Here is a 23,760-nt window from a genome sequence, read left to right as displayed (position 1 = left end):
GAATCTTTGAGCACAAAAAAATCTGTGCGAGATCATGTTCTAGTATTCTCTATTGCATAAAGTTTTATGCAGGCCTTTAATATTACCTCTAGAATAGGAGGAAAATCCTCACTATTGAAAGCATCCAACAGTCCTGAACCACTTGGGTAGGAAGCATTCCCAACGAGTTCCATCTGAATTTGTACTGGATCAATAATTGACAGTGCAGTCTCTTGCTCATTTCCTAACCGGCATGAAAAAACCTAAAAATCAAAAATAGTTTTGAAAAAATTAGCAACTGGCAGAACCTTGAAATCAAAGACCATCACAAAGCACGAACGATAGCCATGAACTAACTGTTCTCCACAGACAACTCCTTTGTAAACTTTAAGAGAGCAGAGATTCCAAAATCTTTCCAGACTATCCATTCCAGTGCCCAGCTATGCTGCAAGTTCAGGAAAAGAGATTCTGATATGCAGCCAAATATTCTCTAAACTGCTAAGCTTAAATCCACTACTCCTATCACAGAGAACACTTTGTTCTTTGGTCTACAATAACCATTTAGGATTTACCACATCTCTGCCCAGCCTCTTCTTCTGAGCAAGTTCTTTTAAACTTTCCCAATATATTATGTACCCCTCAATTCTGAGTGTTCTTCTTTCCCTCCTCTCAGTTCTTCAGAGCTTCTTCAGCCCTGTTTCCCCAAGATCGGCCAAAGCACTCCAGCTGTGGTCCTACTCTGCTGAATAGGATGCAAGGAGCACTTTGCACATTCAAAATTCCTACACGCCACTTGCACATTCTAATGGCATGATGCTGCTTGTTCACCTCACGTCAGTTACGATGACAGCTTGCAGGTCATTGCCGACCACGTGGGCTTCTGTCTACCCAGTCACTCCTCAGCTTTCCATTAATTTGCCAGTTCATGACTGAAAGCTAGATTAAGTAACTAGCAATATTTTGTGATTACAGTCAAGTGTTTCAATGTCTTAACAGAAACAATATAAACCCATTCTTAAAACTGCTGTAGGAATGAGAGCAACTGATGAGGAATTAACAAACTTCAAGAATCATCTATGGACTACTTCTGTTGTGTATATATATTTATAGTAAAGTATCTTCACTAGTTGCTCTAATTTTAGATGTTTTACAAAAGCAAATTTATTTCTTCTTACCTCAATGCCAAACAAACTACCAGAGAAGGGACGATCTAACAACTTGGGCTTGTAAGTGAGAACAGTAGTCCCCTTCAAAATAATTGCATTGGTATCAAAACAAGACATGTCTTCAACGACCACAAATTCAGTTCCTTAACAAAACAAAATGACAAATAATAAACAAGGCAATTGGAAATACCAGTAAGGTATTTTATGCATTTGTAGCGGGTTTCTTGATTTTCCACCCTTTAAAGGACCAGTTTTTCCACTGGCACACAGCTTTTACTCAGAAAAGCTCCTAAAAAAGCACTAGAGAAGAATACGTTTACCTGTCACATTAACCTTAACTTCCAGTTGTTTTTCTGTAGATACATGTAGCGATGAACGTTTTGTAACTACTCCACTTTTCACTGTTTTTGGAACTACAGTTGTTTCACTGCTGTAAGTGTGTTGCCGGGAAGAAAGGCGATTTTCCCACTTTTTGGTATCTCCAGGAGTATATAAAAAGTCATGAACAAGTAACCACCAGTCAAATATTAGAAATACACGAAGATTGTTCAGAACAACTGTGAAACTGGAGGAATCCTTAGTAGACCTTTAAAGAAGAGAGAAGCACACATACGAACCTTACATCTCGCATATATGTAAGATGATGCAGGAAACTACCAGTATCTAGCAAGTAAGAAGCATCTGGAACTTTACAGGAATACACTTACTTTACAGAGTGTCTGGCTTTTAAAATACACATATATATATTTAAACAGATTGAAATTCATCAAGTTGCTGTACCCACAGAAACCCAACAGATCTCAACTGCATGAATTCTAAGCTGTAATGATACAAAAGATGAATTGAAAAACTATGTAACAAGACATTAACTTATAAAATCTCCTTTAATACGTTTACATTATCGATATTTGCAAAGTCTCAAATTTTAAACCTGATCTTTTCATTATTATTTTACATCTGTTTGGTATGAAATCTAATGTACTGCGTGTGAAATTTAGACCTGGCTCCACATCTCTCTACAAGATTAGACATACAATGTGTTTCCTCTCACACCCTGACAGCATTTTGCAGCACAGGAAGCTTCTTTGTCATTCAGAAAAAATGCTAGCCTTACTGAACTTTTAGCATCACATTTTGAATATCTGGCTAGGAGGGATAAAAGTGTTTGGCTTCATGATCTGGAATACCAATTATATTTGGTCATGATAACTGGAAAATAATCTAAGTGCTTAAATATCATGAAACAGTTTTATATCCAACACATTCTGAACTACAAAATCTCTGAAGAACTGTAATTCCTTTGTGAGAAGCAGCCTGCCTGCATTGCTTCCAACAGTAAAAGCCTTTAACCCTCCCTGGCTCTCCATGATATTTCCAAAAGGCACGAGCCAGTATAACACTATCACTGAGCTCTGCAAAAGCTTACATCTAGTGCCAAGGATGCTCTCACCAGTAAAAATGTAACACATGTTTATGTGGCTAAAATTTAAAAGCACAACAGTTGAGAAGAAAATTCCTGAAACTATCGCTCATAAACCAGATTAGCTATACTGTACAAACTAACCTCCAATCTAGGCAGGTAGTGGATCAACAGTTACATGAAACCTTTTTTTTTTTTTTAATATCCCATGGCATTTTAATTTTATTTGAATCAAAATCTTGGTGTCTTTCTGAACACAGACTTATTAAGTACTTAAAATCATCACGCATTTTCCAAATCTACACAAGAAATTTCTCTCAATTGAGTTTGTTTTTCATGAACAAATGTCTTCAAGATTTTCTACTGGACTAAAACAGTCCTCAGATTTTTTTTCTATGCCACTTCTACAAATGCTTCAGAAGGTATGATGCTTATAAAAGAGTTAGAAAGCTGAGTTTGATCAGTGAGCCCAATCAAAAGTGAAAGCAACATCTCTAGTGATCTCACTTCATCTTGTTAGTTAACATCCCTTAACAAAACACCATGCTGACAGAGATAAATATTGACATTGTAATTTATATTCCCATTTTCAATATTAAATTAGAACAAAACTGATACCCACTGTGATGCCTTAAACGTTCCAGGAGGTTTGGATAAGGACAAACAAACAGGGTAGGATAGAACACAGAAGAGAATGCAGAGATTGTTTTTTGAAAGAGGTGCAATTTCTGTATTAATTTGATTCTCTCAGAAAGGCAAGTGTGACATCTACTGGGAAACAGCTTTTGCACAACATATATTAAAAATTCTATAATATGATTTTATGCAAGCGTGCAAGTGATAAGCCAGGCTTATCAAGCTTTAAGATTTTTGTTTTTATTACAACAATGGGGGGGGGAATTTTTTAAAATTCAACAACCTTCAGTTGATTAATAATTGTATATTTCAATCTATCAAGTAACACTGACCACCCCAAAAATGTCTTTAGATTTAAATACAATGCCAGCTAGTTTATCTACATTTGTAACAGTTGTACTAAAACCAAGACAATCCTGATTATGTCATTATTGAAAACAAACAAAAAATACCCAGAATTACCAACCTGAAATGCAATTCAATCTGGATTGCTCCTGGACTACTAGTATTCTTTGACGACTGAAAGATGCAATTGAACACATTCGGCGTGCCTGCAGTAGACTTCTGTCCAGCATAACGTGTGTCAAATGCCATCATGGAATGAGAAACCAAATTTACAGACTTTGTTCCATTTGAAGAGCTCTCAAAAAGCAACTTGGATTTCTTAAAATCAAACCTAGAAGAATAAAAAGCTCATCTATTTCTAGAAGTCACTTGTTTTAAAAGTATGCGTGGTATACTGCTGTATCTTTCATTTACATATTTTATGAAACAACTATAATCACATTTCATGTCACAGAGCTAGAAAGTAGAGCTATACTGTATGTAATAATATTTTCCACTGATACGGAACTGTCTGGATTAAAAAAAACCCAACAAAACAGCATAGCAGAAATCTGTTTTTTTAAGATTACCTCTCAACATTTTCTTAATTAGAATACCATGTGTCTTAGGCAAGTCAACTGACTACTGAATGGTGATTTCAAGGACAACTTGAAAGACATAGATGCTATCTTTTGAGCAGTGTCATTCTCCTTCATCTTTCAGATGAACTGAAACTCTCAATTTGGACTCTTAATTAAGAAATTCTAGGTCATTACATTATTAAAACATAATTTAATGTATTAAGTTAATTCCTGTCCGATAATCTCTCGGATGAGCATAGTACTTAGGATAAGGTATTCAGTAAACAAAAGAAAATTCATACCTGGCTAAAGAGCTGCATCGATCTTTTCCTTTTGGATCCATGAGCTCCAGACTCACATTAACCATGTCAATGAGGAACGACATAGACGTATACACTTCTCCACTCAAAACTGTCTGAAAGTAGAAAACATCAACATCCTTTTTAAGAGCATCTATTTTAACTTTCATTCCTGAATTAAATTTTGTTATTTCAGACAAATGCAGACAGTTGTTGTGTCTTTCTCCTTCAAAGATTTTCATTAACCTTTGCTGGGGAAAAAAGAGTATCATTTCACAACAGGGTAGCCCTCAACTTGAAAAATGTCCATTAACCATTTTGGCACTACTGTTCTATAGCTTCTTTGTTCTTAAATAAAGCGTTGCTGTCATCACCCCCCAAAAAGAACCAAACAGCCAACAATTCTTTCAAATTGTTTCAGGTACCTTCTATTATTAAATCAGATTTGTAATTTGTGAAACCTTTTTTTTTTTAGGTGAAAAGCCTGACAATAAAAGCATACTTGTATTAGGAGAACTCCACCCATTCTTTCCTCAGATCTTAAAGAGAATCCTAGAGGTTTCGTATCAATTTTTCCCTCTGCTGTGGTCACACACCTTAAGCAAAGATTAGTTGTGCAGCATAGACTATGCTTAGAAGCCCACAAAATCAAGAGAAAATATGTTAGTCAACAACTTTCTTTCCCAGTAATAAGGAAAAATATTGATTATTTCCAGGTGCTGTCCACACTCCTCCTGAAAGGGTAGTTTTTGACAACAGCCAAATAAGTGATACTTGAGAACTTGCTCAAAAAAAATAAAGAATGGCTCAGCTCTGCTGTAAAGCTTTTATTACTGAAATACTTCTTTCAGATTTTATAGGACAAAACCAGGGCTTTTAACACAAACTAATACACATTCCACAATCTCATAAGTCTCTAGCAATGTCACAGACACCATGGGAAAGGACTCATCACCCTGCATGTGATTACAGGATAACCTTTCAAGTCCCTCTAAAAAGCTACCTTCAAATGGAAAAATGTTAGGCTTGTTAATGTACCAATAAATATACTGTAATAGTGGCTCAGCTTGAATACTTCAGGGGAAAAAAAGGTAGTTTTCATAGATTTGTTAACCTTTTTCCCCAGCGATATATTTCGGCATACCTAAAACAAACCAACAAATACAAGCAATGAGTATCTACAGACAAAAAGGTACCTTCACTGTTCATCTACCTGATTTTTTTTAAATTTTTTTTTTTTTTTTTTTTACAATCTAGCAGTCCACATGGTAAACTACAAGAGAATAACAGATATTTCAAGACAGAATTTCAACTGCATATAGTTCTTCTTACATGAATTCTTGGATCCTGCAAATCATAAGGCCGCATGAACTCTTCTATAGGCTCCCCAAGGTTGTTCTCCAGCAGTCCACGTATCAGTTTATACTTATTCAAATCCAGAGAGCAATGGACTGATGACAGATTGCCATGTATCGATATGTCTGCAACTGCATGACTTAGCTCTCTACAACAAAGGAAAAACTCTCAGTATTTCAAGGTGCTGTAACACAGCAGGCAGTACTTTTAAGATAGAATAAAAGGCACCTAAAACACTGGCTTTAGGCTGACAGCATAAAGCAATCCTGTTTAGATAAACTCACTTGTCTAAGTTTCTCTCTACTTGTAACTTCAGTCTGAAAGGTTCTGTTAATAGGCTTCCTCCTGTCTGCCTCACGAAGTAGGATGGAAAGCTCAAGTCCGCACTTGTATCTTCCACAGCCTTTGAATATTCTCTCTGGTATCTTTCCGCAGCAAATATGTTCATGTCCTGGAGATCAACCACAATGCAGTCTAAGAGGCAGATGTGATCCTCTGCAAGTACACAGGAGAGAACACATTAAGAAAGAAAAAACCAAATCTGTACAAAACTAATGTAACTGGCTTTAAAAAGAAAGTTAGTCTCTCCTGAAAGTTATTCAGATTTCTTTTTTCTTTTTTTTTTATTATTCATACTCATAAATACCTGTAACTACCAGATACCAAGCTCATTCACAGGCAAACGTATCTTAAGAGCCCAACTATACTCCTTATATGTCTGCAACATGCATCTCTAAACAGCCCCAAACTGCAGGATTTTTCTTCCAGAAACTGAAATGCAATTCCCTCATCCTTTAAGCTGCAAAAATCAACCCTGAAACTAAGAAGTCATTTCTTTTTTAAATGTATAAGCTTGGACCCAAAACTGTCATGTAAGATATAAGCAAAACTGCACTGCATTATTTTACAAGGAAAAAGAAGACTTATATGGGGTTTCTACTATTTATCACCTACCTGGGCTGTCAGGGCTTGGTACAATAGGTAGCTTTGATTGTTGTCCTTGTTTACTCAAAGTATTCAGCATAGGCTCACTCTTCAGCCTAGAAATGTTTGTTCCTGATGATTTTTTCATGAACAATCCTTCCATCACTACTTTTGATTCATCAGCACTTGTTGTTTTCTTCATGTTATGTTTCGGGGTTCCCAAAGGAGATGAAAATTGAACTGAATCCTGCTAATGAAAGTAATTTTGTAATTAACAATAGATTTCGAATATAAATTCTAAGGAACCAATATGCCAAGGTTCAAGCTGCAACAAATTCCTGTCAAAAACCTAAACATTTCATTTGAATGCCAGTATCTTTTACTGTAGAAAGATGGCCATCTTTTTTCCTATAACCTTAACAGCAGATTAAAATATTTTAAGAAAAAATTTATTTCGCCAACATTTTCAAAAAAGCTGTGAAATCTTTTCAATAAGAAATTAATTCAAAACCAGTGGTTTCTGCACAAAACAAAAAAACCCCATGTAAATGAAAATAATACAAAATAGAGGGATCAGACTAACAAGATATCAAGCATTTCTGCAGAATAAAGACTTTTTAATGAAGTTGTTTTTCAGAAAATCTTCAGATGATGAAAACAACATATGCAAGATCACGTCAGCAACTTAATATTTTATTAGAATATATGAACTAACACTTCTACACATGAAGTTATTTTATGCACGTTAAATACTTCAGCCATCATACCAAAATGTGTCCCAAAATTTTTCTGCAGTAGCCAAGTTTAAGACAGAATAAATCTCAAAACTCTTTGTTAAAATCCCCACAGGTAAAAAAAGAAAAGCTCATTTATATTGATGTATAACATTATAGACATTTCCCCATCAGCACAGATACAGTGGAACTCTTATGACCTTTTCCACTTAGCATCAAAAACTTGCAAAGGACATAGCTCACTATTGAAATAGTCAAAACATCATTAGGAATTTACTCTCCCAAAAACATATGTCTGGTGGAACACCTTTAAACTCCGCAGCCAATTTCAGGGTTCATTTAGTCTCTCCTGATTTAAATTTATTAACCTCATCTTTCAATTTTTCTCAGCTTCACATGCCCTAGCAGATAACAATCATTTGTCTCTAGTGACTCACTTCCCCTTACTCTGGAATTGCTCTCTTTACTCGTGGCTGCAGCGTTGTTACTATCATTTCCCACCTTCTTTCTGTGTCCAGCTTCTGATGTCACTGTAAAGTCCTTACCCATAAACTTTCCTTTCTAGTTTTAATTATTAATCTTACTTGCCTTACATGGTTTTAGAATATTATACATTGGAAAAAATCATTGCAGCCACGATCAAGGATTTTAAGATCAAAAATTTGAAGACATTAATATTTAGCTTTATACTGTAAGGACAAGACTGAAAAGAACATGCAAAGAAAAATCATCACATCATCTATAAATCTATGCATTTATGCAATAAATCAAAATTAATAGTTCCTCAGACATGCATAAAGAGCACACCACAACCAATTTAAATCCAATTTTTACAGAATTCAGCAAAGTCTTTAGAACAGAAACATAATTTTTAATGTATAAAGGAACTTTTAAAGTGCTAAATTCCACAAGAAAATTTCCTTTTGAAAAAACAAATAAAATTAAGGAAGAGCACCTGAACACTACTATAAAGATGTGAAATACCTCAAATAAAACCGGATCCTTGTATGCATTGCCTTGTAAAATCAGATCCTCAAAAATAAACATAGGACACAGAAAAAAATGAAAACAAAACAAACAAAAAGCACCACTCCAAACCCCCACCTGATCCCACTTCAAATCCCCAAAGTTCTACAGTGCTATATAAAACATTATTTTTAAGTTGAAATAAAATCATTATGCACACATCCTTTCTTTTAACTTCTAATGTTAATTATGGAATCTACCACTTACAAGCCTTTAAATATGTCAGCACACTAGAGTACAGAAAACAACCCAATATTACAGTCCACTATTTCCTTACTGTAAAGACACTGGTTGATATAAATCAGATGGAGGTAACAAACACACCCCAAAACTGCTGCAGCAATTTAGTCCACCTAATTTCTGCCCCCCTTTAAAATGGGATTAGGTGGTTGGTTCCCAGAACAACTACCGATTTTGTTGCACAGGTTAGATATAGAAAGCCATCCAAGATGGATTTTCCTTACCCCAAATTTTGTGCCTGCATCTCTCAACACCACCAACTATTCCCTGTCCTGTGCCTAGCCTTAGGTTCAAGCATTTACTAGAAACCTTTCACTAGATTTCACCTAATCAAAGCAACTACACACAGCTTCATTAAGAGCAGAAATAAAACCAATTTTGCTCTTCAGTGTGTTCCAGCAAGACTCACCCAATACAGATCTCTCTTTTCTGCTACTCACGCTGTTGAAATTTTGTTTTATGAAGAGTTGAAGCAGCCACCAAACAGGGTTAGCTGAAAGCCCGTTACAATCCCACGTTCAGGTGTGCACCCAGCTGAGTCCTGCTTCCTAACAAGGCCAGTTCTATGAGTTCCACAGAACAGGCTGCCCTGAAGGTCGCAGAAAACAAGCCCAGGTGCAGGCACAGAAGGCAGCAGCTGGGAACAAGCAGCGGCAGGCCAGGTCCAGAGGTTACCCAGCGCACTGGCATGGACTGTTTTGCTACTAGTGGTACAAAGTGTATATATAAATCTAATAATCATTTACCATTTTTATAGAGAAATAAAATGCACAAGAACTAGAAAAACCACAAGCTGCTAAGTTAAGAAGTAACGTTCTTACCTTGTTCTTTAGTGAAAAAGTACCCGGCATACCCGCAAACAAAAATCTGTTCTTGACTTTCAGTTTTCCAAGATTAGCCACAATAAGACTATTAGACTTCGAGCTTTCAGGTATAAGCAGAACAGGAGCACCAGCCTCAATATCAAGAAGAACTCGGGAAGCTCGCTGTGCTTTATCTCTTACCTGGGAAGAACAAAAGATTCATTTTAAAAAAATTTAAACATACAGGAAGTGGGTGATTATTTCACACTGATTAGTACTGAATTAAGGAACACTATTCCTTGATTTACAAAATCAAGATGTGATAAAATTTTATACAAAAAAAAAAAAACAAACTTGAATGCTTGTTTTAGACAGAGACTAAAGGCTAGGTAAAAAAAGTCATGATGGGAACAGCAGCCACCTGTGCAACAAGTGCACAATCAGGAGTGACCCACCCTGCCCCACTGAACTGAAAGGCATTACAGAGACTCCACAGCTCACTAGTTAAGAAAAATTATTTACAAAAGGGAAAAAAACCTATTATTTAGCTTAGATGTTTCAAAATCAGCTTCAAACTTCCTCACTGATGCACACTGAAGCATTTTAATATATGCAAGTATTAACTGTCTTTCTTCCAATTATGAGAAGCCACTCAAGACTATTACTGTTAAACAAGACTATTACTATTAACTATGCTAATCACTCCCACATTAGGTTTTGTACAAAATAGGCTATGACTGTCATGATTATATATATGCTCTTTCGTGCAGACTTCAGCATCTGATTTTCTCAGTCTACCAGCCATCATAATTCATCAAAAGACATACACCTGAGTAGAACAGAAGGACTTCTCACTTGGTTCTTATTCAGGTATTGTAACTACCTGGTGAATAGTGGAGAAGAAAGGTAAGATAAAATCTGGAGCCTTTTTTCTCCAACAACACAAAGACAGGAAAACACCTGTATTGGTGCATACTGCAGGATCCAGGTGCCAAAGTTTTAAGTCATGTGCAAATTTGGTATTCTACACTTTCAAACATCAGCAGGATGGTCCTAAATAAGGTATTTTAACTACAAGATGAGAATAAGCAATCTCCACTAACGTTGGAACTCTCTAAGTTCCCATCATTTCAGCTCACTGAGTTGATGCATTAACATAAATTCTATACTGTATTTCAGCTTCCAGCAGTAAGCTAGGAAAGAACACAAAAAACCCCAGACATACTGTTTGTCCTTCAATTGCTGCTCTCTGCCGCCCTAAGACATCCTGAAGCTGAGTAAAATGTTGGATGAAAGACACCACCTCTGCCTGGAAACGCTGAGTATGCACATACTGAACAGATGCCATTCGCAGAGTGACACGAATATCACACTCCCTCTGTAGCAGCGGATCTGGCCGCCCATATCTATGATAAAGGTTGAAAGTAAAATTTAGCTATCTTAGCTACATTTTACAAACAGTGCTATTCATTTTTTTGCATTCAAAATAACAATATTTTAACTGATGTTCACAGTATATAATCAAAACTATTGCAATTATAGATATGAAAAACTCATATTAATTATATATTTACATATATATAAGTGAAATATATATTATATATATTTACATATATATAAGTGCTACTGAGTTTTAATTAAGCTAACAGGAAAAGTCTACATTTAGTATGTACCTCTAATCTCTACCTCTAACAGATACACATTTGGTGATTTTATACATCTGAACAGTGGCTTACAAAGTAAGTACTTTACTGCATGACAATATGTAGATTCAACTCTGAACAGTGTGCTGTTCCATTTGAAATTAATTCCATAACATTACGTGGATAATTCCTAATGTGATTAATTCTAGTGGGTGAAGGATTGAGTGGAAAACCATGAAGCATCGCAGGATAAGAACTACTGTTTTACACAAAACAGAAGAACTTCAAGAGTATGCTATGACAAAAGCAAACCCTTAATTCCAAAACTAAGGAGCAATGGAAAATCTATTTCATCAGTTGAAAACCTCTTCCGATCACTATTTTATCTTATTAAATTATCTTATCACTTAAATACTTTCAAGAACAGCTTTAGAGGGAAATGAAAAGCTATTTTTCCTCATAAGCCACATACATTGCAGGACAAATAAAACTTGAATTATCTTAAGTTTATGACTGAATATGTTCAAAGTCTCATTTAAGTCACAAGTGTCCAAAGCAGAATCATGCCGACCTGACAGTTGTGGGTTTGGTTTTTTTGGGTTGGTTTGGGTTTTGGTTTCGGTTTTTTGGGGGTGGGGAGATAATGGTGCTAATAAGTTCATACTTATAGACTTGGAAAATGAGTGCCTCTTCACCACTTGTAGTGAAACGTTCTCTGTAAAATTCTCCATGAGCTGTAAGATCGCTTAAGGACAGACTTCCAATACTTCCTTGCAGGGCTAAATCTCCCTCTGCAGAACGAAAGACAGACAATTAGGATCCTCAAGCACAGATAAGTTATTAAAACCTCAGAGTTTGTATTAGTGGGATAAACTCATTACAAGTAATTAATCACATTCAATTAAACATTAAACCTCCTGCTCAAAGAAAATCACATCTTTCTGCTACAAAAACTATACTAACCCAAACATAACTCTGTGCTTTACATACATAATGTGATCACATCACCTCGATTTGTGCAAACTTAGACAGGGAAAAAAAAAAAGAAAAAAAAGAAGAGTTCTAAACCAGTAATAAACACTATCGTTCTGCTCTGTGAAAGTAAAGTATTAAAACTCCGAGACAATCTCAGCTAAAATGATCAAGGGTTTGACCACTGGGAGGGATGCAAGGATTTAAAACGAAGCCTGGAAAAGCAGAGGAAGGAGGAGTGGGAAGAGAATGTGCATCTTGCCCAGGAAACACACAAAAATTCCAATGAGCACCAAAATAAAAGCATTTCAAATCACTTCAGTACACACCTCTCTTTATTTTAAACTGCATACAACCTTAGCCCCTCAATCTACTCACCAATCACTTCCAAATGAGCTGCAAGCTTTGACACACTCGCTTTAGCGAGCTCGCTAGTTGTCTTATTCAGTACTAATGATAAAGAATGGACCTGGTCAAACAAAAAGGAACAGGCTGGTATTAAACAGTATGACTTCATAGCTGGAACATCTTGTTAGTGTTTTTCAAGACAATTGCACTGTAACACACAAATGGCAAACAAGAATGATCTGACTGGGAGACACTGGAGGAAAGCAACCTTTTTACTTCCTTGTTTGCAAATTAACAGATCTCCCAAGCAACTCAGAATGATCAGGTCATCAACAAATCCTAGCACTGTTATCTTCGTCCTTTTCTCTTTCAAGATTTGTCATTTTTAAGTTAGACTGCAAGACCTCTGGATGAAGATTACATATATATACACATACTTTTTTTTTAAAAAAATACATGTTTACACATATATATGTATAGACATATATGTATATATATTTATAAAAATATGCAGTTGTTTTTTTAAAATAAACTCCATAGTACCTAGTGCCAATTTCACTACGTCAAGTTTTTAATACTGAAGCAACCTTATCATTTAAGGGACAACAGACATTTAGTCTGTGCCCTGTGTTATCCCACGGAAATAACCATTGCTGCCCACAAGAATTACACTTCCCTTACACTCTCACGCACAGAGCAGACTGGATGGGGCTAGGGGGTGTCAAACTCTACCCACGAGAGCTCCACTGGATGAACATGGAATATTCTACTTCGGCGTCCCTTCAAGTGGCATACATGTGTCTAAAGAGGGTCACAGAGCAAAGGAGCCGATCATTTTGCAAAGGTTTTGCTTTTCTGTAACTTTTGTGGGTTTTTTTAAACTACATCTATGCAGACTTTAAATCTACTGTTTCTGAATGTATGCGCATTCTCCACCATAATATAAAACATATGATTTACATGTCACCTTAAGTTTCTATAAACCAGACGTTTTATGACAGAAAATCCAATTACTATTTTGCATCTCAAGTATACCTTCAGATCCAGCTTAGTGTTTACAGGCTCTTGAGCTTGAGAAGCTGACAAGGTATTTATTTCTGATTTGATTGTCTGCTGAGTATCTTCAGGCTGCAGCTTCATAGCATGGTTATCAGCAGTGGATCCAATCCCAAAGAAATCCAGTATCACTACCCAAGTTTGCAAAGTTATTAAGACATCTAGACAATTAAAATCAACATCTACACTACGGTTAATTTTGTTATAGTGAGAAGAAAATTCAGGATGTTTCCTATCCACTAGAAATATATTGATATGAACCAATGAATCATCAAAGTTACTTTTTCCACAGGGCAACTTGGATCTGTCTGCTGTTGGAGAAGGAGGTGGAGTCAGAGGATACTCAGAATCAGCATCTTCTTTTTGCTTCTTACGGGAGGCACAAACTGGTCTTTGGTATAGCTGAAAGACATTAGGTGCTTCTTCCATATGGGAAGGCAGGGAACGTGGCATATCTGGATATTCTACATTGGATACCGAGGGACAAGACTGTGAAAGATATTCCTTGTGTGCTAAACTGGATGGCTTGGGAGCTCCACGGGACACCATGAGATTCTTATACATAGAGTCTGGATTTTTTTCCAGAAGATCTTCCATTAGCAGAGAACGCAAGGCAATCTGAATAGACAAAGTCTGCGGATGGTCTTTAGCAAACTCAACATCGAAATCCTGAAACTTGAGGCTGACAAGGCCTTGTGCACCAAGGGTAAGATCACCACTTAACTGAACCTGGAGCTCTGAGATATGAAAGTTTGCTTGAATCTGAGTAAAAGATTTTGCTTCCCTGATAGCTAATGACTTGTTTGGAATAGAATTAAAACTAGAATGGCTGAATAAGCCATTTTCCTTCCGTTCGCTTGAGAATTCTGTGCCCGCACTATGAAGTGATGCTGAAGGAGAACTATGACAAGGTGAAGATACAGAAGTAGTTGGAAATTTGTTCAAGTCTTCACTGTAAATTAAATTATCCAGAGTCTGAAGGACTTGTTCATACACATGTTTTGCTAACACCACCTAAAATGTAGAAAAAAGAAACAATCATCACATTAGAGTTCTCTGTATTAATAAAATAAGTACATATATTTTAAAACTCTCAAGTGGAAAGGGTGTGGAATTTCAAACCAGACAAATTTTAACTTTGTCCGCAAGTAAAAAATAATCTAGAAGAAAGTACAATGCAAAGTTGAAGCAAAACAATTCTTCTATATTAGCTCTGTAAGAGGATGCAATCTGGAAACATACAGGATAGGATCCTAGAATAGGATACTTTGTACTTCTAGGCAAAAAGCATCCACACAGAGTTAGTTAACAATAATTCACCATACAAACTAGCCTTAATTTACCATGCTGAGATTATACAGTAATATATGGAAAAAACATTCTACTTAGCCATCATTGCTTGTCCCCTTAACTTTAGAAGTTTCAGTTTCCTCTATTTAAAATCTCTGCTCCTGCAGAGATTTTTTCAAGATAATGGCATTTTAATTCTTAGTTTCTACTCAAACTGCAAATAAACATATTTGGACAATGGCACATTTATTTTTCCTTCTGTGCTAGGTGTTCACGGCTGAGTAAAAGTTAGACTAATTCATAAAGATGTCTAAAATGCCCCAAAACAAGACTAAATTTTGGTCATTGTTATTATGACTTCAGACAGTCTCTTCTAAGCACATGTATACCAACATGTTAAACCTGAAGATATTTGCCTGAAAAATACTCATCTTCTATCTTCACTTAGATAGGGGAAATACTACATTACTATACCTGAAGAGGGTTCACAAATTTCCCTTCAATCTTCATAATGCTTGATATTCCAAAGTCTTCATTATTCAGAGGAAAAGTTAAATCTAAATCTCTCTCTAGTGGTATCTTTTCCAATTTAAACTGGATGGTGGTGTTGTTTAGAATGTGGAAAGCTGTTAACAGAAAGTGAAATGAAAACAATATAAGAAGTGAACTGATTATCCTGTAAAGACTGTACAGCAGAGATAGCATAGTAGCTATTTAACTTGCTCAGAATCTCTTTGCAATGCTAAAATAAGTATATATGGCTATGTTTTGTTAAATTTCTGCATGAAAGGCACTATTCCGTTTTTGCTTAGATTAAAAATGGGTACATAATTAAAATCGAGCAGGAGGATGGGTGAGACAGAATATACCATCAGACCAATGGTCAACACACATTTTTAGTAATGTCTACTACTCATATTAAAATAATTAAGAGTCCTCTGATTAACATACCATGGCCTTTATGTAATGATTCAAAGAAGTCATGACGAGTAAAATGGGATTCTTCCTGGGTATTAATACTGGCAGCGCCTGAAGAAGAATGCAGCCCATGAGATATTTCACTTGCAGGCTCCTTCTTGCTTGTAAATTGACTGCTATTTAAAGAATACATTTTAATATCTTTAATTTGAACTTGCAGTCTATCACTTGTAGATTCATCTTCTCCTGGTACAAAATTCTGAATAGATATTTGGCCTAGATGACCTACAAGCAGTTCAGAGCTACCAGGCTTTCGAGGTATTGAGACGATCGGTGATTCAATGTTTACATTTAATATAAGCTTAATAGTATCAGTTTTGAGAGGCTGTGATCCAAATGCATAGCCTTCATTATCTTCTAAGTTGGCAACATCTCTTGATCGTGGTGTCGTGTCAAACAAAGAAACCATTTCACTGTATTCAGCAGTTTTAGTTGCCAAGACTGTAGTAACTTTTGAAGCTGCACTTTTCAGCATGCTGCGGAAATTCTCTTCCAATTCATCCATTGACAAAGTTAGCTCTTTCAAGAATTTAGCTGAGTGGTTGTAGTGTAAGGAGGCCATTTTGAGGTTGAGAGAACATTCCTCTTTTGACTTTTCCGTGAAAGTGAAACTTAAAGCATCTGGAAGACTATTTCCATCATCAAGCCTAAAGAATAAAGATTCAAAGTAATCTACATCACCAATGAGATTTTCATACCTTACTGTATTCCCTATGCTGACAACATACTGGTTCTTAACACTATCTTGTGCTAGGTCCATAAGGTGAAGGCATCCAAGAGAGCCATTTACATCTAATTTACTACACATGGAGACATTGACTTTGGTGCCACCAATACTGGCTGTTGCAATTTTTCTGCCATATTTTTCTCCATTTGTCATGCCAACTGTCCTGAGGAGGAGTATATTTAACCAGTGAATATCAACTGCTACCTCTGTATTCTGTACATAAGTAGACTGGTAGGTTTCCTGTTCCCTCCAATCTCTTTCCAAGTCAGTTATTAAAGGCTGAGGACTAGAATCTTCTTTCTCCTTCGGGAAAGATTTCTGGAGAAACCCAATCAGTTCCACAATAGTCTCTGGATTAAGGATAATATCCAGGTTGTTCACCTGTACAGAGATCACCTGCAGACTGCTATCCAAATTCATCGATGGGCATTCTGCACTCACAAACTGATACTCGAATTTTATCAGGGACTCTTGATCTTTTCCATTGTTGCCAGATGAAGTATTTGAGGCTGTAGTGCATCTCTCTGCCAAACTAGCTACATCAATGGGACGTGCATCGTATGGTCCATAAACTGGCGACTGAGCCCTGCTGTCTCGAAGACTTCCTGTTGGCACATCAAAACTCAGATTCTTATGAGAAGCCATCAAAAGATCAAAATCTGTTCCGTATGTTTGCATAGTATCAACCAGTAACAGGCCATGAACAGTCAGGGACACTTCTGCATCATATGGCCTTTTCACAAAATGGGCATTGGTGCCAAAAACCTTGAGTACAGAGATATATCGTCCATTACTTTCAATACCCAACTGCATACAGTTTACTTTGAATTCAGCCAAAAGCAGCTGAGATTCAACAAGAACTTCCCTGGTATGTTGCTCCAGCATTACAACACTCTGTGTTAGATTCATTACAGAATCATGCAAACTGCCAAGCTGGTCTACCTCAGCAAAAATCTTGTCTTTCCCTAAATGTAAGGCATCAGAAGACTTAGTTTCAGATGTACTCAGCTGCGCGCAACAGTTCTTCAGAGCCGATATTTTGTCTTCATTTATATGAATTTTCAGGTCTGGCAGACTGCCGGACAAGACAGCTCCTGGGTATTTTGGGTCAGACGTGTATATCAATCTCCGCTCCAACTGCAGGTGAACATTGAATTTTTCTACCACATGAGTTGGACCCACATCACTATCTTGAATGTGTTTCCAGTTGTCCTTCACTCGGCCCACCATGATCTGAAGGTCCATAAACGAAAGTGTGTATCTCTCGTACATTTTTTTACTCATTAAGTGTGCTTGTAGCTGCTCTTCACTTATTTCTACTCCAGTAAATTCAGACATTTTGATGCCACTATTAGTGTTAGATTCTGGCGGTGGAGTATTGGGAGGAGTTGCAAGTGGTGTTTTATATTCCTCATCACTCAATTCATTGACTTCTGAAGAAAAAGTATCTGCACTCCTTTTGGATTCTTCTGTGGATTAAAAAAATAATAGTAAACAAACAAAAAAAAGTATTCATCCCCTCCTTAGATACTTGCCGTCATTACCTGATCATCCTGTATGAAGTTGTGTATTTTAAACATAAAGCATATTCACAACTGTCCTTGTCCCCTTCCACTGTCACTTTTTTTTCCCCCTCAACAGGAAATCTACACTTTTTACATGCATGCAGATGTCAGTTACAATGTATTATAATATCCATTAAAAAACATTATTGTTCCATTTTTTAACCCACTTACTATTTCTGCAAGATTTACTTTAAATCAAGTTGTTTAAAAAAAATAAAAATCTATTATTCTGCCTATGTAATTCTTTTGGTTCCAAATTCCTCAAAACATAATGTAAGGTAAGAGCTACTTAACTACAATTTGTGTTCTTTTTATAGTTTGCCTTAAGACAGAATTTACTAAAAAGAAAGCTACTGAAACCTTACAGAGATTAGTTGATGCTAGAAAAGATTAAATGATTCAAAGACATCCAGAGTGAAAACATTCCACTATAGACAGTTTTGGGCTTGACACCTCACCTTTTCACTACACCACAAACCAGCTCATCCTACAGCTGTACTTTTTAAAAAGGAAATGAATACCACATTTTTTTAACATATCCTCACACACCATATGGCTCAGTTAGATTTGAGGTAGGTCTAACTTTATTTACAAGTTCCACTGTACTTTCTTTCTAATTTTCCTGCATTGTTTTCCTAGTGGAACAGGAAAGAAGCAATGATTTGTTTAAGAACCAATGATGAAGCTTTGGGCAATGTGGTCTAGTGGAGGGTGTCCCTGCCCGCAGCAGGGGGGTTGGAACTAGATGATCTTTAAGGTCCCTTCCAACCCAAATCATTCTATGATTCTATGATCTTAACTTTTGATACAAACAAAGGATACTAATTGTCCTTTCACTTTTATTTGGCTGGCTATAGACACAGGTGCTAAGAACAGAGATCCATGTGACTCCAAAATTGGAGGGCTTATTCAAAGCAAACTTTCACTGGCAGCACTGTCCCAAAAAAAGCATTCGACAGCTACATCTTATATCACTCTAAGCCAAAAATCATATTTATGGTAAAGTGCCTGACACACAGGCTTCACACCTCTTCACAGCCTTCAAGAGGTACAAGGTATCACAGGGCAGTCTTTAATTTAAAAGTTAGTCCCAAACCCCCAACAAAACAAAAAAACCCGCACCAGCCCTCCTCATTATTTTAAAACTGTGTATCAATCTTAATTTAAAAATTATTGATAATAGCAGAATTATTATGTGAAACTCTATGCATATATAGGGGAAATAACCTTAAGACATCTCTACTTTCTACACAGATAAAAGAGTTTCTGGGAGAAGGTGGAAAGAAAAGGAAAGCTGCAATAATTCTACATCATACCTTGAGAATTGGTAAGTAATATTCTTCCCAGATCTACAACAACTAACACTGGATCTGCAAATTTGAAATCATCAGGAAAGATCACCTGAGGGGCAGAAATATCAAGGCACACGGTCCAGCTTTTGCTGTTCTCCTGAAAGTTAAGAAGAAAGAAATAATAGCCCACAAGAAATAGCTTCCCCTCACACACAAAAAGCACCATGCCAAACAAATCAATCTAGTTAGCCACTTCTTCACCTAAAGAGCTAACCCTCACACACTTCAGTCAGACTAAAGTTTGGTAGCTTCTTAAACCACACACTCCCATGACAGTCAACAAAGAGACATTTTCAGTAGGTGAAACAGCCCACACTAGGACAGATGCAATGAATCACTCTCCAGATGGACTGCCCATCTCTAAGCTGAGGGGAGTGAACCTACCTGATAGCTAAGGAAAACCTTTTACATGACACTGGATCAGATAAATCATTGTCAAGGCTATCCATAAATGCAACATGCACTAGGCTGTGTTTTATCAAACATCAAACTATTACTTCTTCAGAACAAATACTTTTTCATTTCACTGAAAACAATACAAAACAACTATCTTGCATCAATATAGCTAACTCCACAGTTAGGGATTAATGATGCTGATACATATACTGGTATTACTGGAAAACTGAAGAATGAGCAAAAAACAAATAAAGGTGGAACAGGTTTTTTTCATTTAGAATAGAATCTTTATATAAGTTACACACAAATTGAGTAAGTTTGATGTAACAGAGCTCCAACGGACACTGGAGCCAGTAGGCTGATACGAAGTCATCTCAGTAACAGGGTCAAGAACAGAAGAACACTATTCTGCCATTAATCACAACAGGTTTGCACCACAAAAATGCATTGTTTGGTAGCAAAAGGAATACTACAATACTACATGTAAAACTCTCCGCTTTCTTAAAAAGAACACCACAGAAATGAACAACAAAAAACCCCACTCTTCAGAGCTTCAAGTCCTAAAACATTGCAAAAAAGCCTACATAAATAGTTTGGGGGCAAAAACTTACAATGAAGTCTCCTACTAGTAAACGATCAATAGTTTGCCTGATTTCAGCTTTTGTCTGCATTTTCAGCTTGTTGTACTGTCTTCTGGCAGCTTCAGCCACTCTTGCCTCTAGCTCAGATTGATATCCAAAACCTGCACAAGAGATAGAAAACCGACTAGGTATAATTTTGTTCATCTGCTATTGAATGAGGGGGAAAAAAAAAAAGAAGAAAGAGAAAAAAGAAAGTATCTATTTTCAATTTTAGCAGTAAAATATAGGACAGTAAAACATAGCAGTTGAAAGCAATCGGCTGTACCTACACACCAGGCTGCTGCACAGGAAAAAAGGAAGCTTCTAAGCACAAAAACATCCCACCAAAAAAAACACTTCCCAAACCTTTTTCTGGTCTTTACTTGACAGACCTTCAACCTGCGTTACTAAATTTGAAGGAGACAGAAAGGGTGATAAGTACGGCAACACAGGAAATTCTGACTAAACGTTAAGAAGTTTGTGGAATGCGTAGACAGTCTTTTTTTGTTTGGTTTGTTTGTTTTAAACTTTACTGCTAACATTTATGGAATATTCTCATCTTGTGAGAAAAGGTAAGTATGCTAGCACCTTTATGCTAGGTAACTTAAATCTTTTGGTATTTGCCAAAATCAAGAGAAAAAGAATTGGAACTTTAAGAACATTTTAATGTTCTGTATTCTCAGCTCTCATAAAAAAATAAAGAGAAAAAGAATTGGTACTTTAAGAACATTTTACTGTTCCATGTTCTCAGCTCTCATCTCCTCAGAAACTGAACTAAAACTGCAAAGGCAGTCTCTTTATAATGTTACAGGCTCAGGTACTAGACTCCTAAATCTTGCTGTCCACAGAAGCTTAGGGAAGCAGTATGTTCCTCTAAAAAACAAGGTACCTCAGGCAGCAGTAACAAAGGTCAGACTTAATCAACAGAAGAGATACAACAGGAATTAGAACGCAATTTCCCCTGTATCGCTACTACAGAAAATATTCTGCTTTTAACTGTCCTCTCAAAAAAAGTGTTGCTCTCCATCAGTTTCCAGGAGAGATTACAGAAACAGGCCTCCTTATCTACGCATTTTAATTCAGGCAGCATGAACATCCATCACGTGGCACAGCAGCAACTTGCAATTTTAAAGTAGAAGTTTCAGGAGTCTGCCCAAGCGAAATCCTTGACTCAATTAAACAAAGAAAACAAACAAACAAAAATCATCCAGAGAAGACTTAGAGTGGAGATTCTTTGATTAGTGCTTTATATTTCTAAGAATGAAAATTAATAAAGATCGAAGATATAATACAACCAAAAAAACCCCCCAACGCCAATAAAAAAAACATGTAATGTTAACCTGAGGTATGAACCCTTCCCTTGTAGAAGAAGTCAGCTACTTTCTTAATGGCTTGTGGATTGTAAATAATATTTAGAGGTCTGGTACTGACTTCCAGGTGCCTCTCAAAATTACTGTGGATAGGATTTCTTTCATAAAGCATCTCAAACACTGGGGCATCAGGATCTGCAACTGAATGAAAAATGAGTTACAAAAAGCAGTTGTACAAAAAAACCCAAAACAAACAAACAGACAAAAGCAAAAAAAACAAACCCCAAAGAATTTAGTAACTAATTTTTAATTGGTACTACTAGAAAAGTAGTAGCTGTCTGAAAATTCTTCAGTAAGAGAAAAGGAAGTAATATGATCAACTTCTATAATCAACAGAATTCAACACATTTGCATATACAAAAACATTTTCAGAACTGGGGTCCTACTGTTGAATTGTTAATAATTTTTTTCTTTTTTAAAACCAAGATAAAGAGCAAGTGCAACTCCCATTGTGTTGAAATACATTTGTTCTTACTCACTTTCTTTAAAGTCAACTTGCACACACCGTTCTGTCTGAACAAAGCTTCTATGATTTTATCTTTACTATTTGCAAAAAGCATTTCCATGAATTCAAATTTTAGGCATTCAGTTTTGAAATGTTTGGTTTGTAGGAATTCCCTCATGTGCTTTGTTACCATCAAACATAAAATAAAATCTTTACCAGTGTTCTGATTAGTCATTTCTGAGGATAAACTCTGGAGTCCAAAGGAAGACATGCAGCCAACCTCTTTTTGCTGGTAAGAATTTAAAAGAAAAAGGTTGTTTAGATGAAATCAACCAAGCCACCTGCTATAAGTATGAAAGTCTTTTCTGTATTAGTCTTATGGTCACATTATAAGTGAATTATATGTATAGTCTGAGAGTATTATATGCTTTTTTCCCCTGATGTAGTCAAACAAGAGAAGTAAGTGTGACTAAGAAGCTAATGTTACCTACTCATGTAGCAGACAGACTGAAGTCTGAATTGCAAATTTCAGTCAGTCCTCTACAAATTACAAAGTACAAAATACACAGGAAATTCTTGTGGAATTAGATTCAAATTTTGTTTGCTCAGAAGAGATATTTGAAATCTTTTCAGCAATTCTTTACAAAGGAAAAAAAGTTCTGAAATTCTGCTTTTAGTGTACAGTATACAGGTGAAATAAAACCTTACTTGGACCAATGAGCTTTATGAAAAAGAACAATCACTGATTAAGCAGAAATGCTGATTATTCCAAAAAATCAAATGTTGTTCAACAAATTATCTTCTTCCCAACACATATAACCGTAACGTTAAGTTACAAGCATACAGAGCAAAAAATGAAGAGTTCTACAAATAATCTTTGGAAAGGGAAGGGAAAAGTAAGTTCAATAAATGGAAATTCTTCTTCAAGATTTTTGTGTTCTTTTTCTGGGATAAGACATGAACTAAGAAAAATATGTTTTGGAATGTACACACTTCATACGCACTTATGCATCCTACATACTAACTTAAAGAGGTTTTTTTCACCTACAGGATTCGGAAAAACAAGAACAGGAAATATGGTCCCCTCTGTTGCCAAATCCCTCAGAAAAAGACCACCAAGCTGAACTTTGAGAAGGGAAGAATTTCTGCGAGGAAGGGATTCTGCTAAGATCTTTACACCTGGAACATAAATACATAAAATGCTTTTATTTCTTTTAGTAGATAGCAGAGGTTTTATTTAAATTTTACAGATAACAAATATTGTAAAACAAACAAGTCTTTTGGAAGTGCTTATATATATTTATTTCTACTAAAAAATTAAACACAGAAATGTGGAATACAATGATTGTGAAGCGTGTATTTCTATAGTTGTCTTCCTTTCACACAAAACAATGTCTAAAGTTAGATTTCTGTGTAGAAATCACTCACACATCTGAAGAGAGAAACTTATTTTCACTTGATGCATCAATTTCTGTGAACTGTTTTCTTATTTTCATTTTGAACTTTGTTT

At 36.1% G+C, this 23,760-nt stretch overlaps 1 protein-coding gene across 7 annotated transcripts in view; it reads right to left on the bottom strand.

The window, feature by feature from the left end:
- VPS13D (vacuolar protein sorting 13 homolog D) overlaps positions 1-23,760 on the bottom strand; it is a 103,023-nt gene that overhangs the window by 66,667 nt on the left and 12,596 nt on the right. For 2 of the 7 annotated variants that reach the window (XM_075773491.1, XM_075773486.1), the window contains exons 14-34: positions 23,299-23,429; positions 22,467-22,539; positions 21,776-21,946; positions 20,427-20,557; positions 19,384-19,516; positions 15,749-17,971; positions 15,272-15,423; positions 13,487-14,521; positions 12,482-12,572; positions 11,796-11,922; positions 10,714-10,894; positions 9,507-9,689; positions 8,404-8,451; positions 6,716-6,935; positions 6,046-6,256; positions 5,738-5,909; positions 4,409-4,521; positions 3,668-3,877; positions 1,466-1,731; positions 1,155-1,288; positions 87-242 (exon numbers count right to left, since the gene is read on the bottom strand). In XM_075773491.1, the coding sequence (XP_075629606.1) occupies positions 87-242; positions 1,155-1,288; positions 1,466-1,731; positions 3,668-3,877; positions 4,409-4,521; positions 5,738-5,909; positions 6,046-6,256; positions 6,716-6,935; positions 8,404-8,451; positions 9,507-9,689; positions 10,714-10,894; positions 11,796-11,922; positions 12,482-12,572; positions 13,487-14,521; positions 15,272-15,423; positions 15,749-17,971; positions 19,384-19,516; positions 20,427-20,557; positions 21,776-21,946; positions 22,467-22,539; positions 23,299-23,429 (6,161 nt within the window). The remainder of the gene's footprint in view (positions 1-86; positions 243-1,154; positions 1,289-1,465; positions 1,732-3,667; positions 3,878-4,408; positions 4,522-5,737; positions 5,910-6,045; positions 6,257-6,715; positions 6,936-8,403; positions 8,452-9,506; positions 9,690-10,713; positions 10,895-11,795; positions 11,923-12,481; positions 12,573-13,486; positions 14,522-15,271; positions 15,424-15,748; positions 17,972-19,383; positions 19,517-20,426; positions 20,558-21,775; positions 21,947-22,466; positions 22,540-23,298; positions 23,430-23,760) is intronic. The other 5 variants (XM_075773492.1, XM_075773490.1, XM_075773487.1 and 2 more) reach the window with 4 other exon arrangements.

This window comes from Balearica regulorum, chromosome 21, assembly GCF_011004875.1.
Source record: "Balearica regulorum gibbericeps isolate bBalReg1 chromosome 21, bBalReg1.pri, whole genome shotgun sequence".
Lineage (NCBI taxonomy): Eukaryota > Metazoa > Chordata > Aves > Gruiformes > Gruidae > Balearica > Balearica regulorum.
This window is presented reverse-complemented; position numbering and strand designations above follow the sequence as displayed.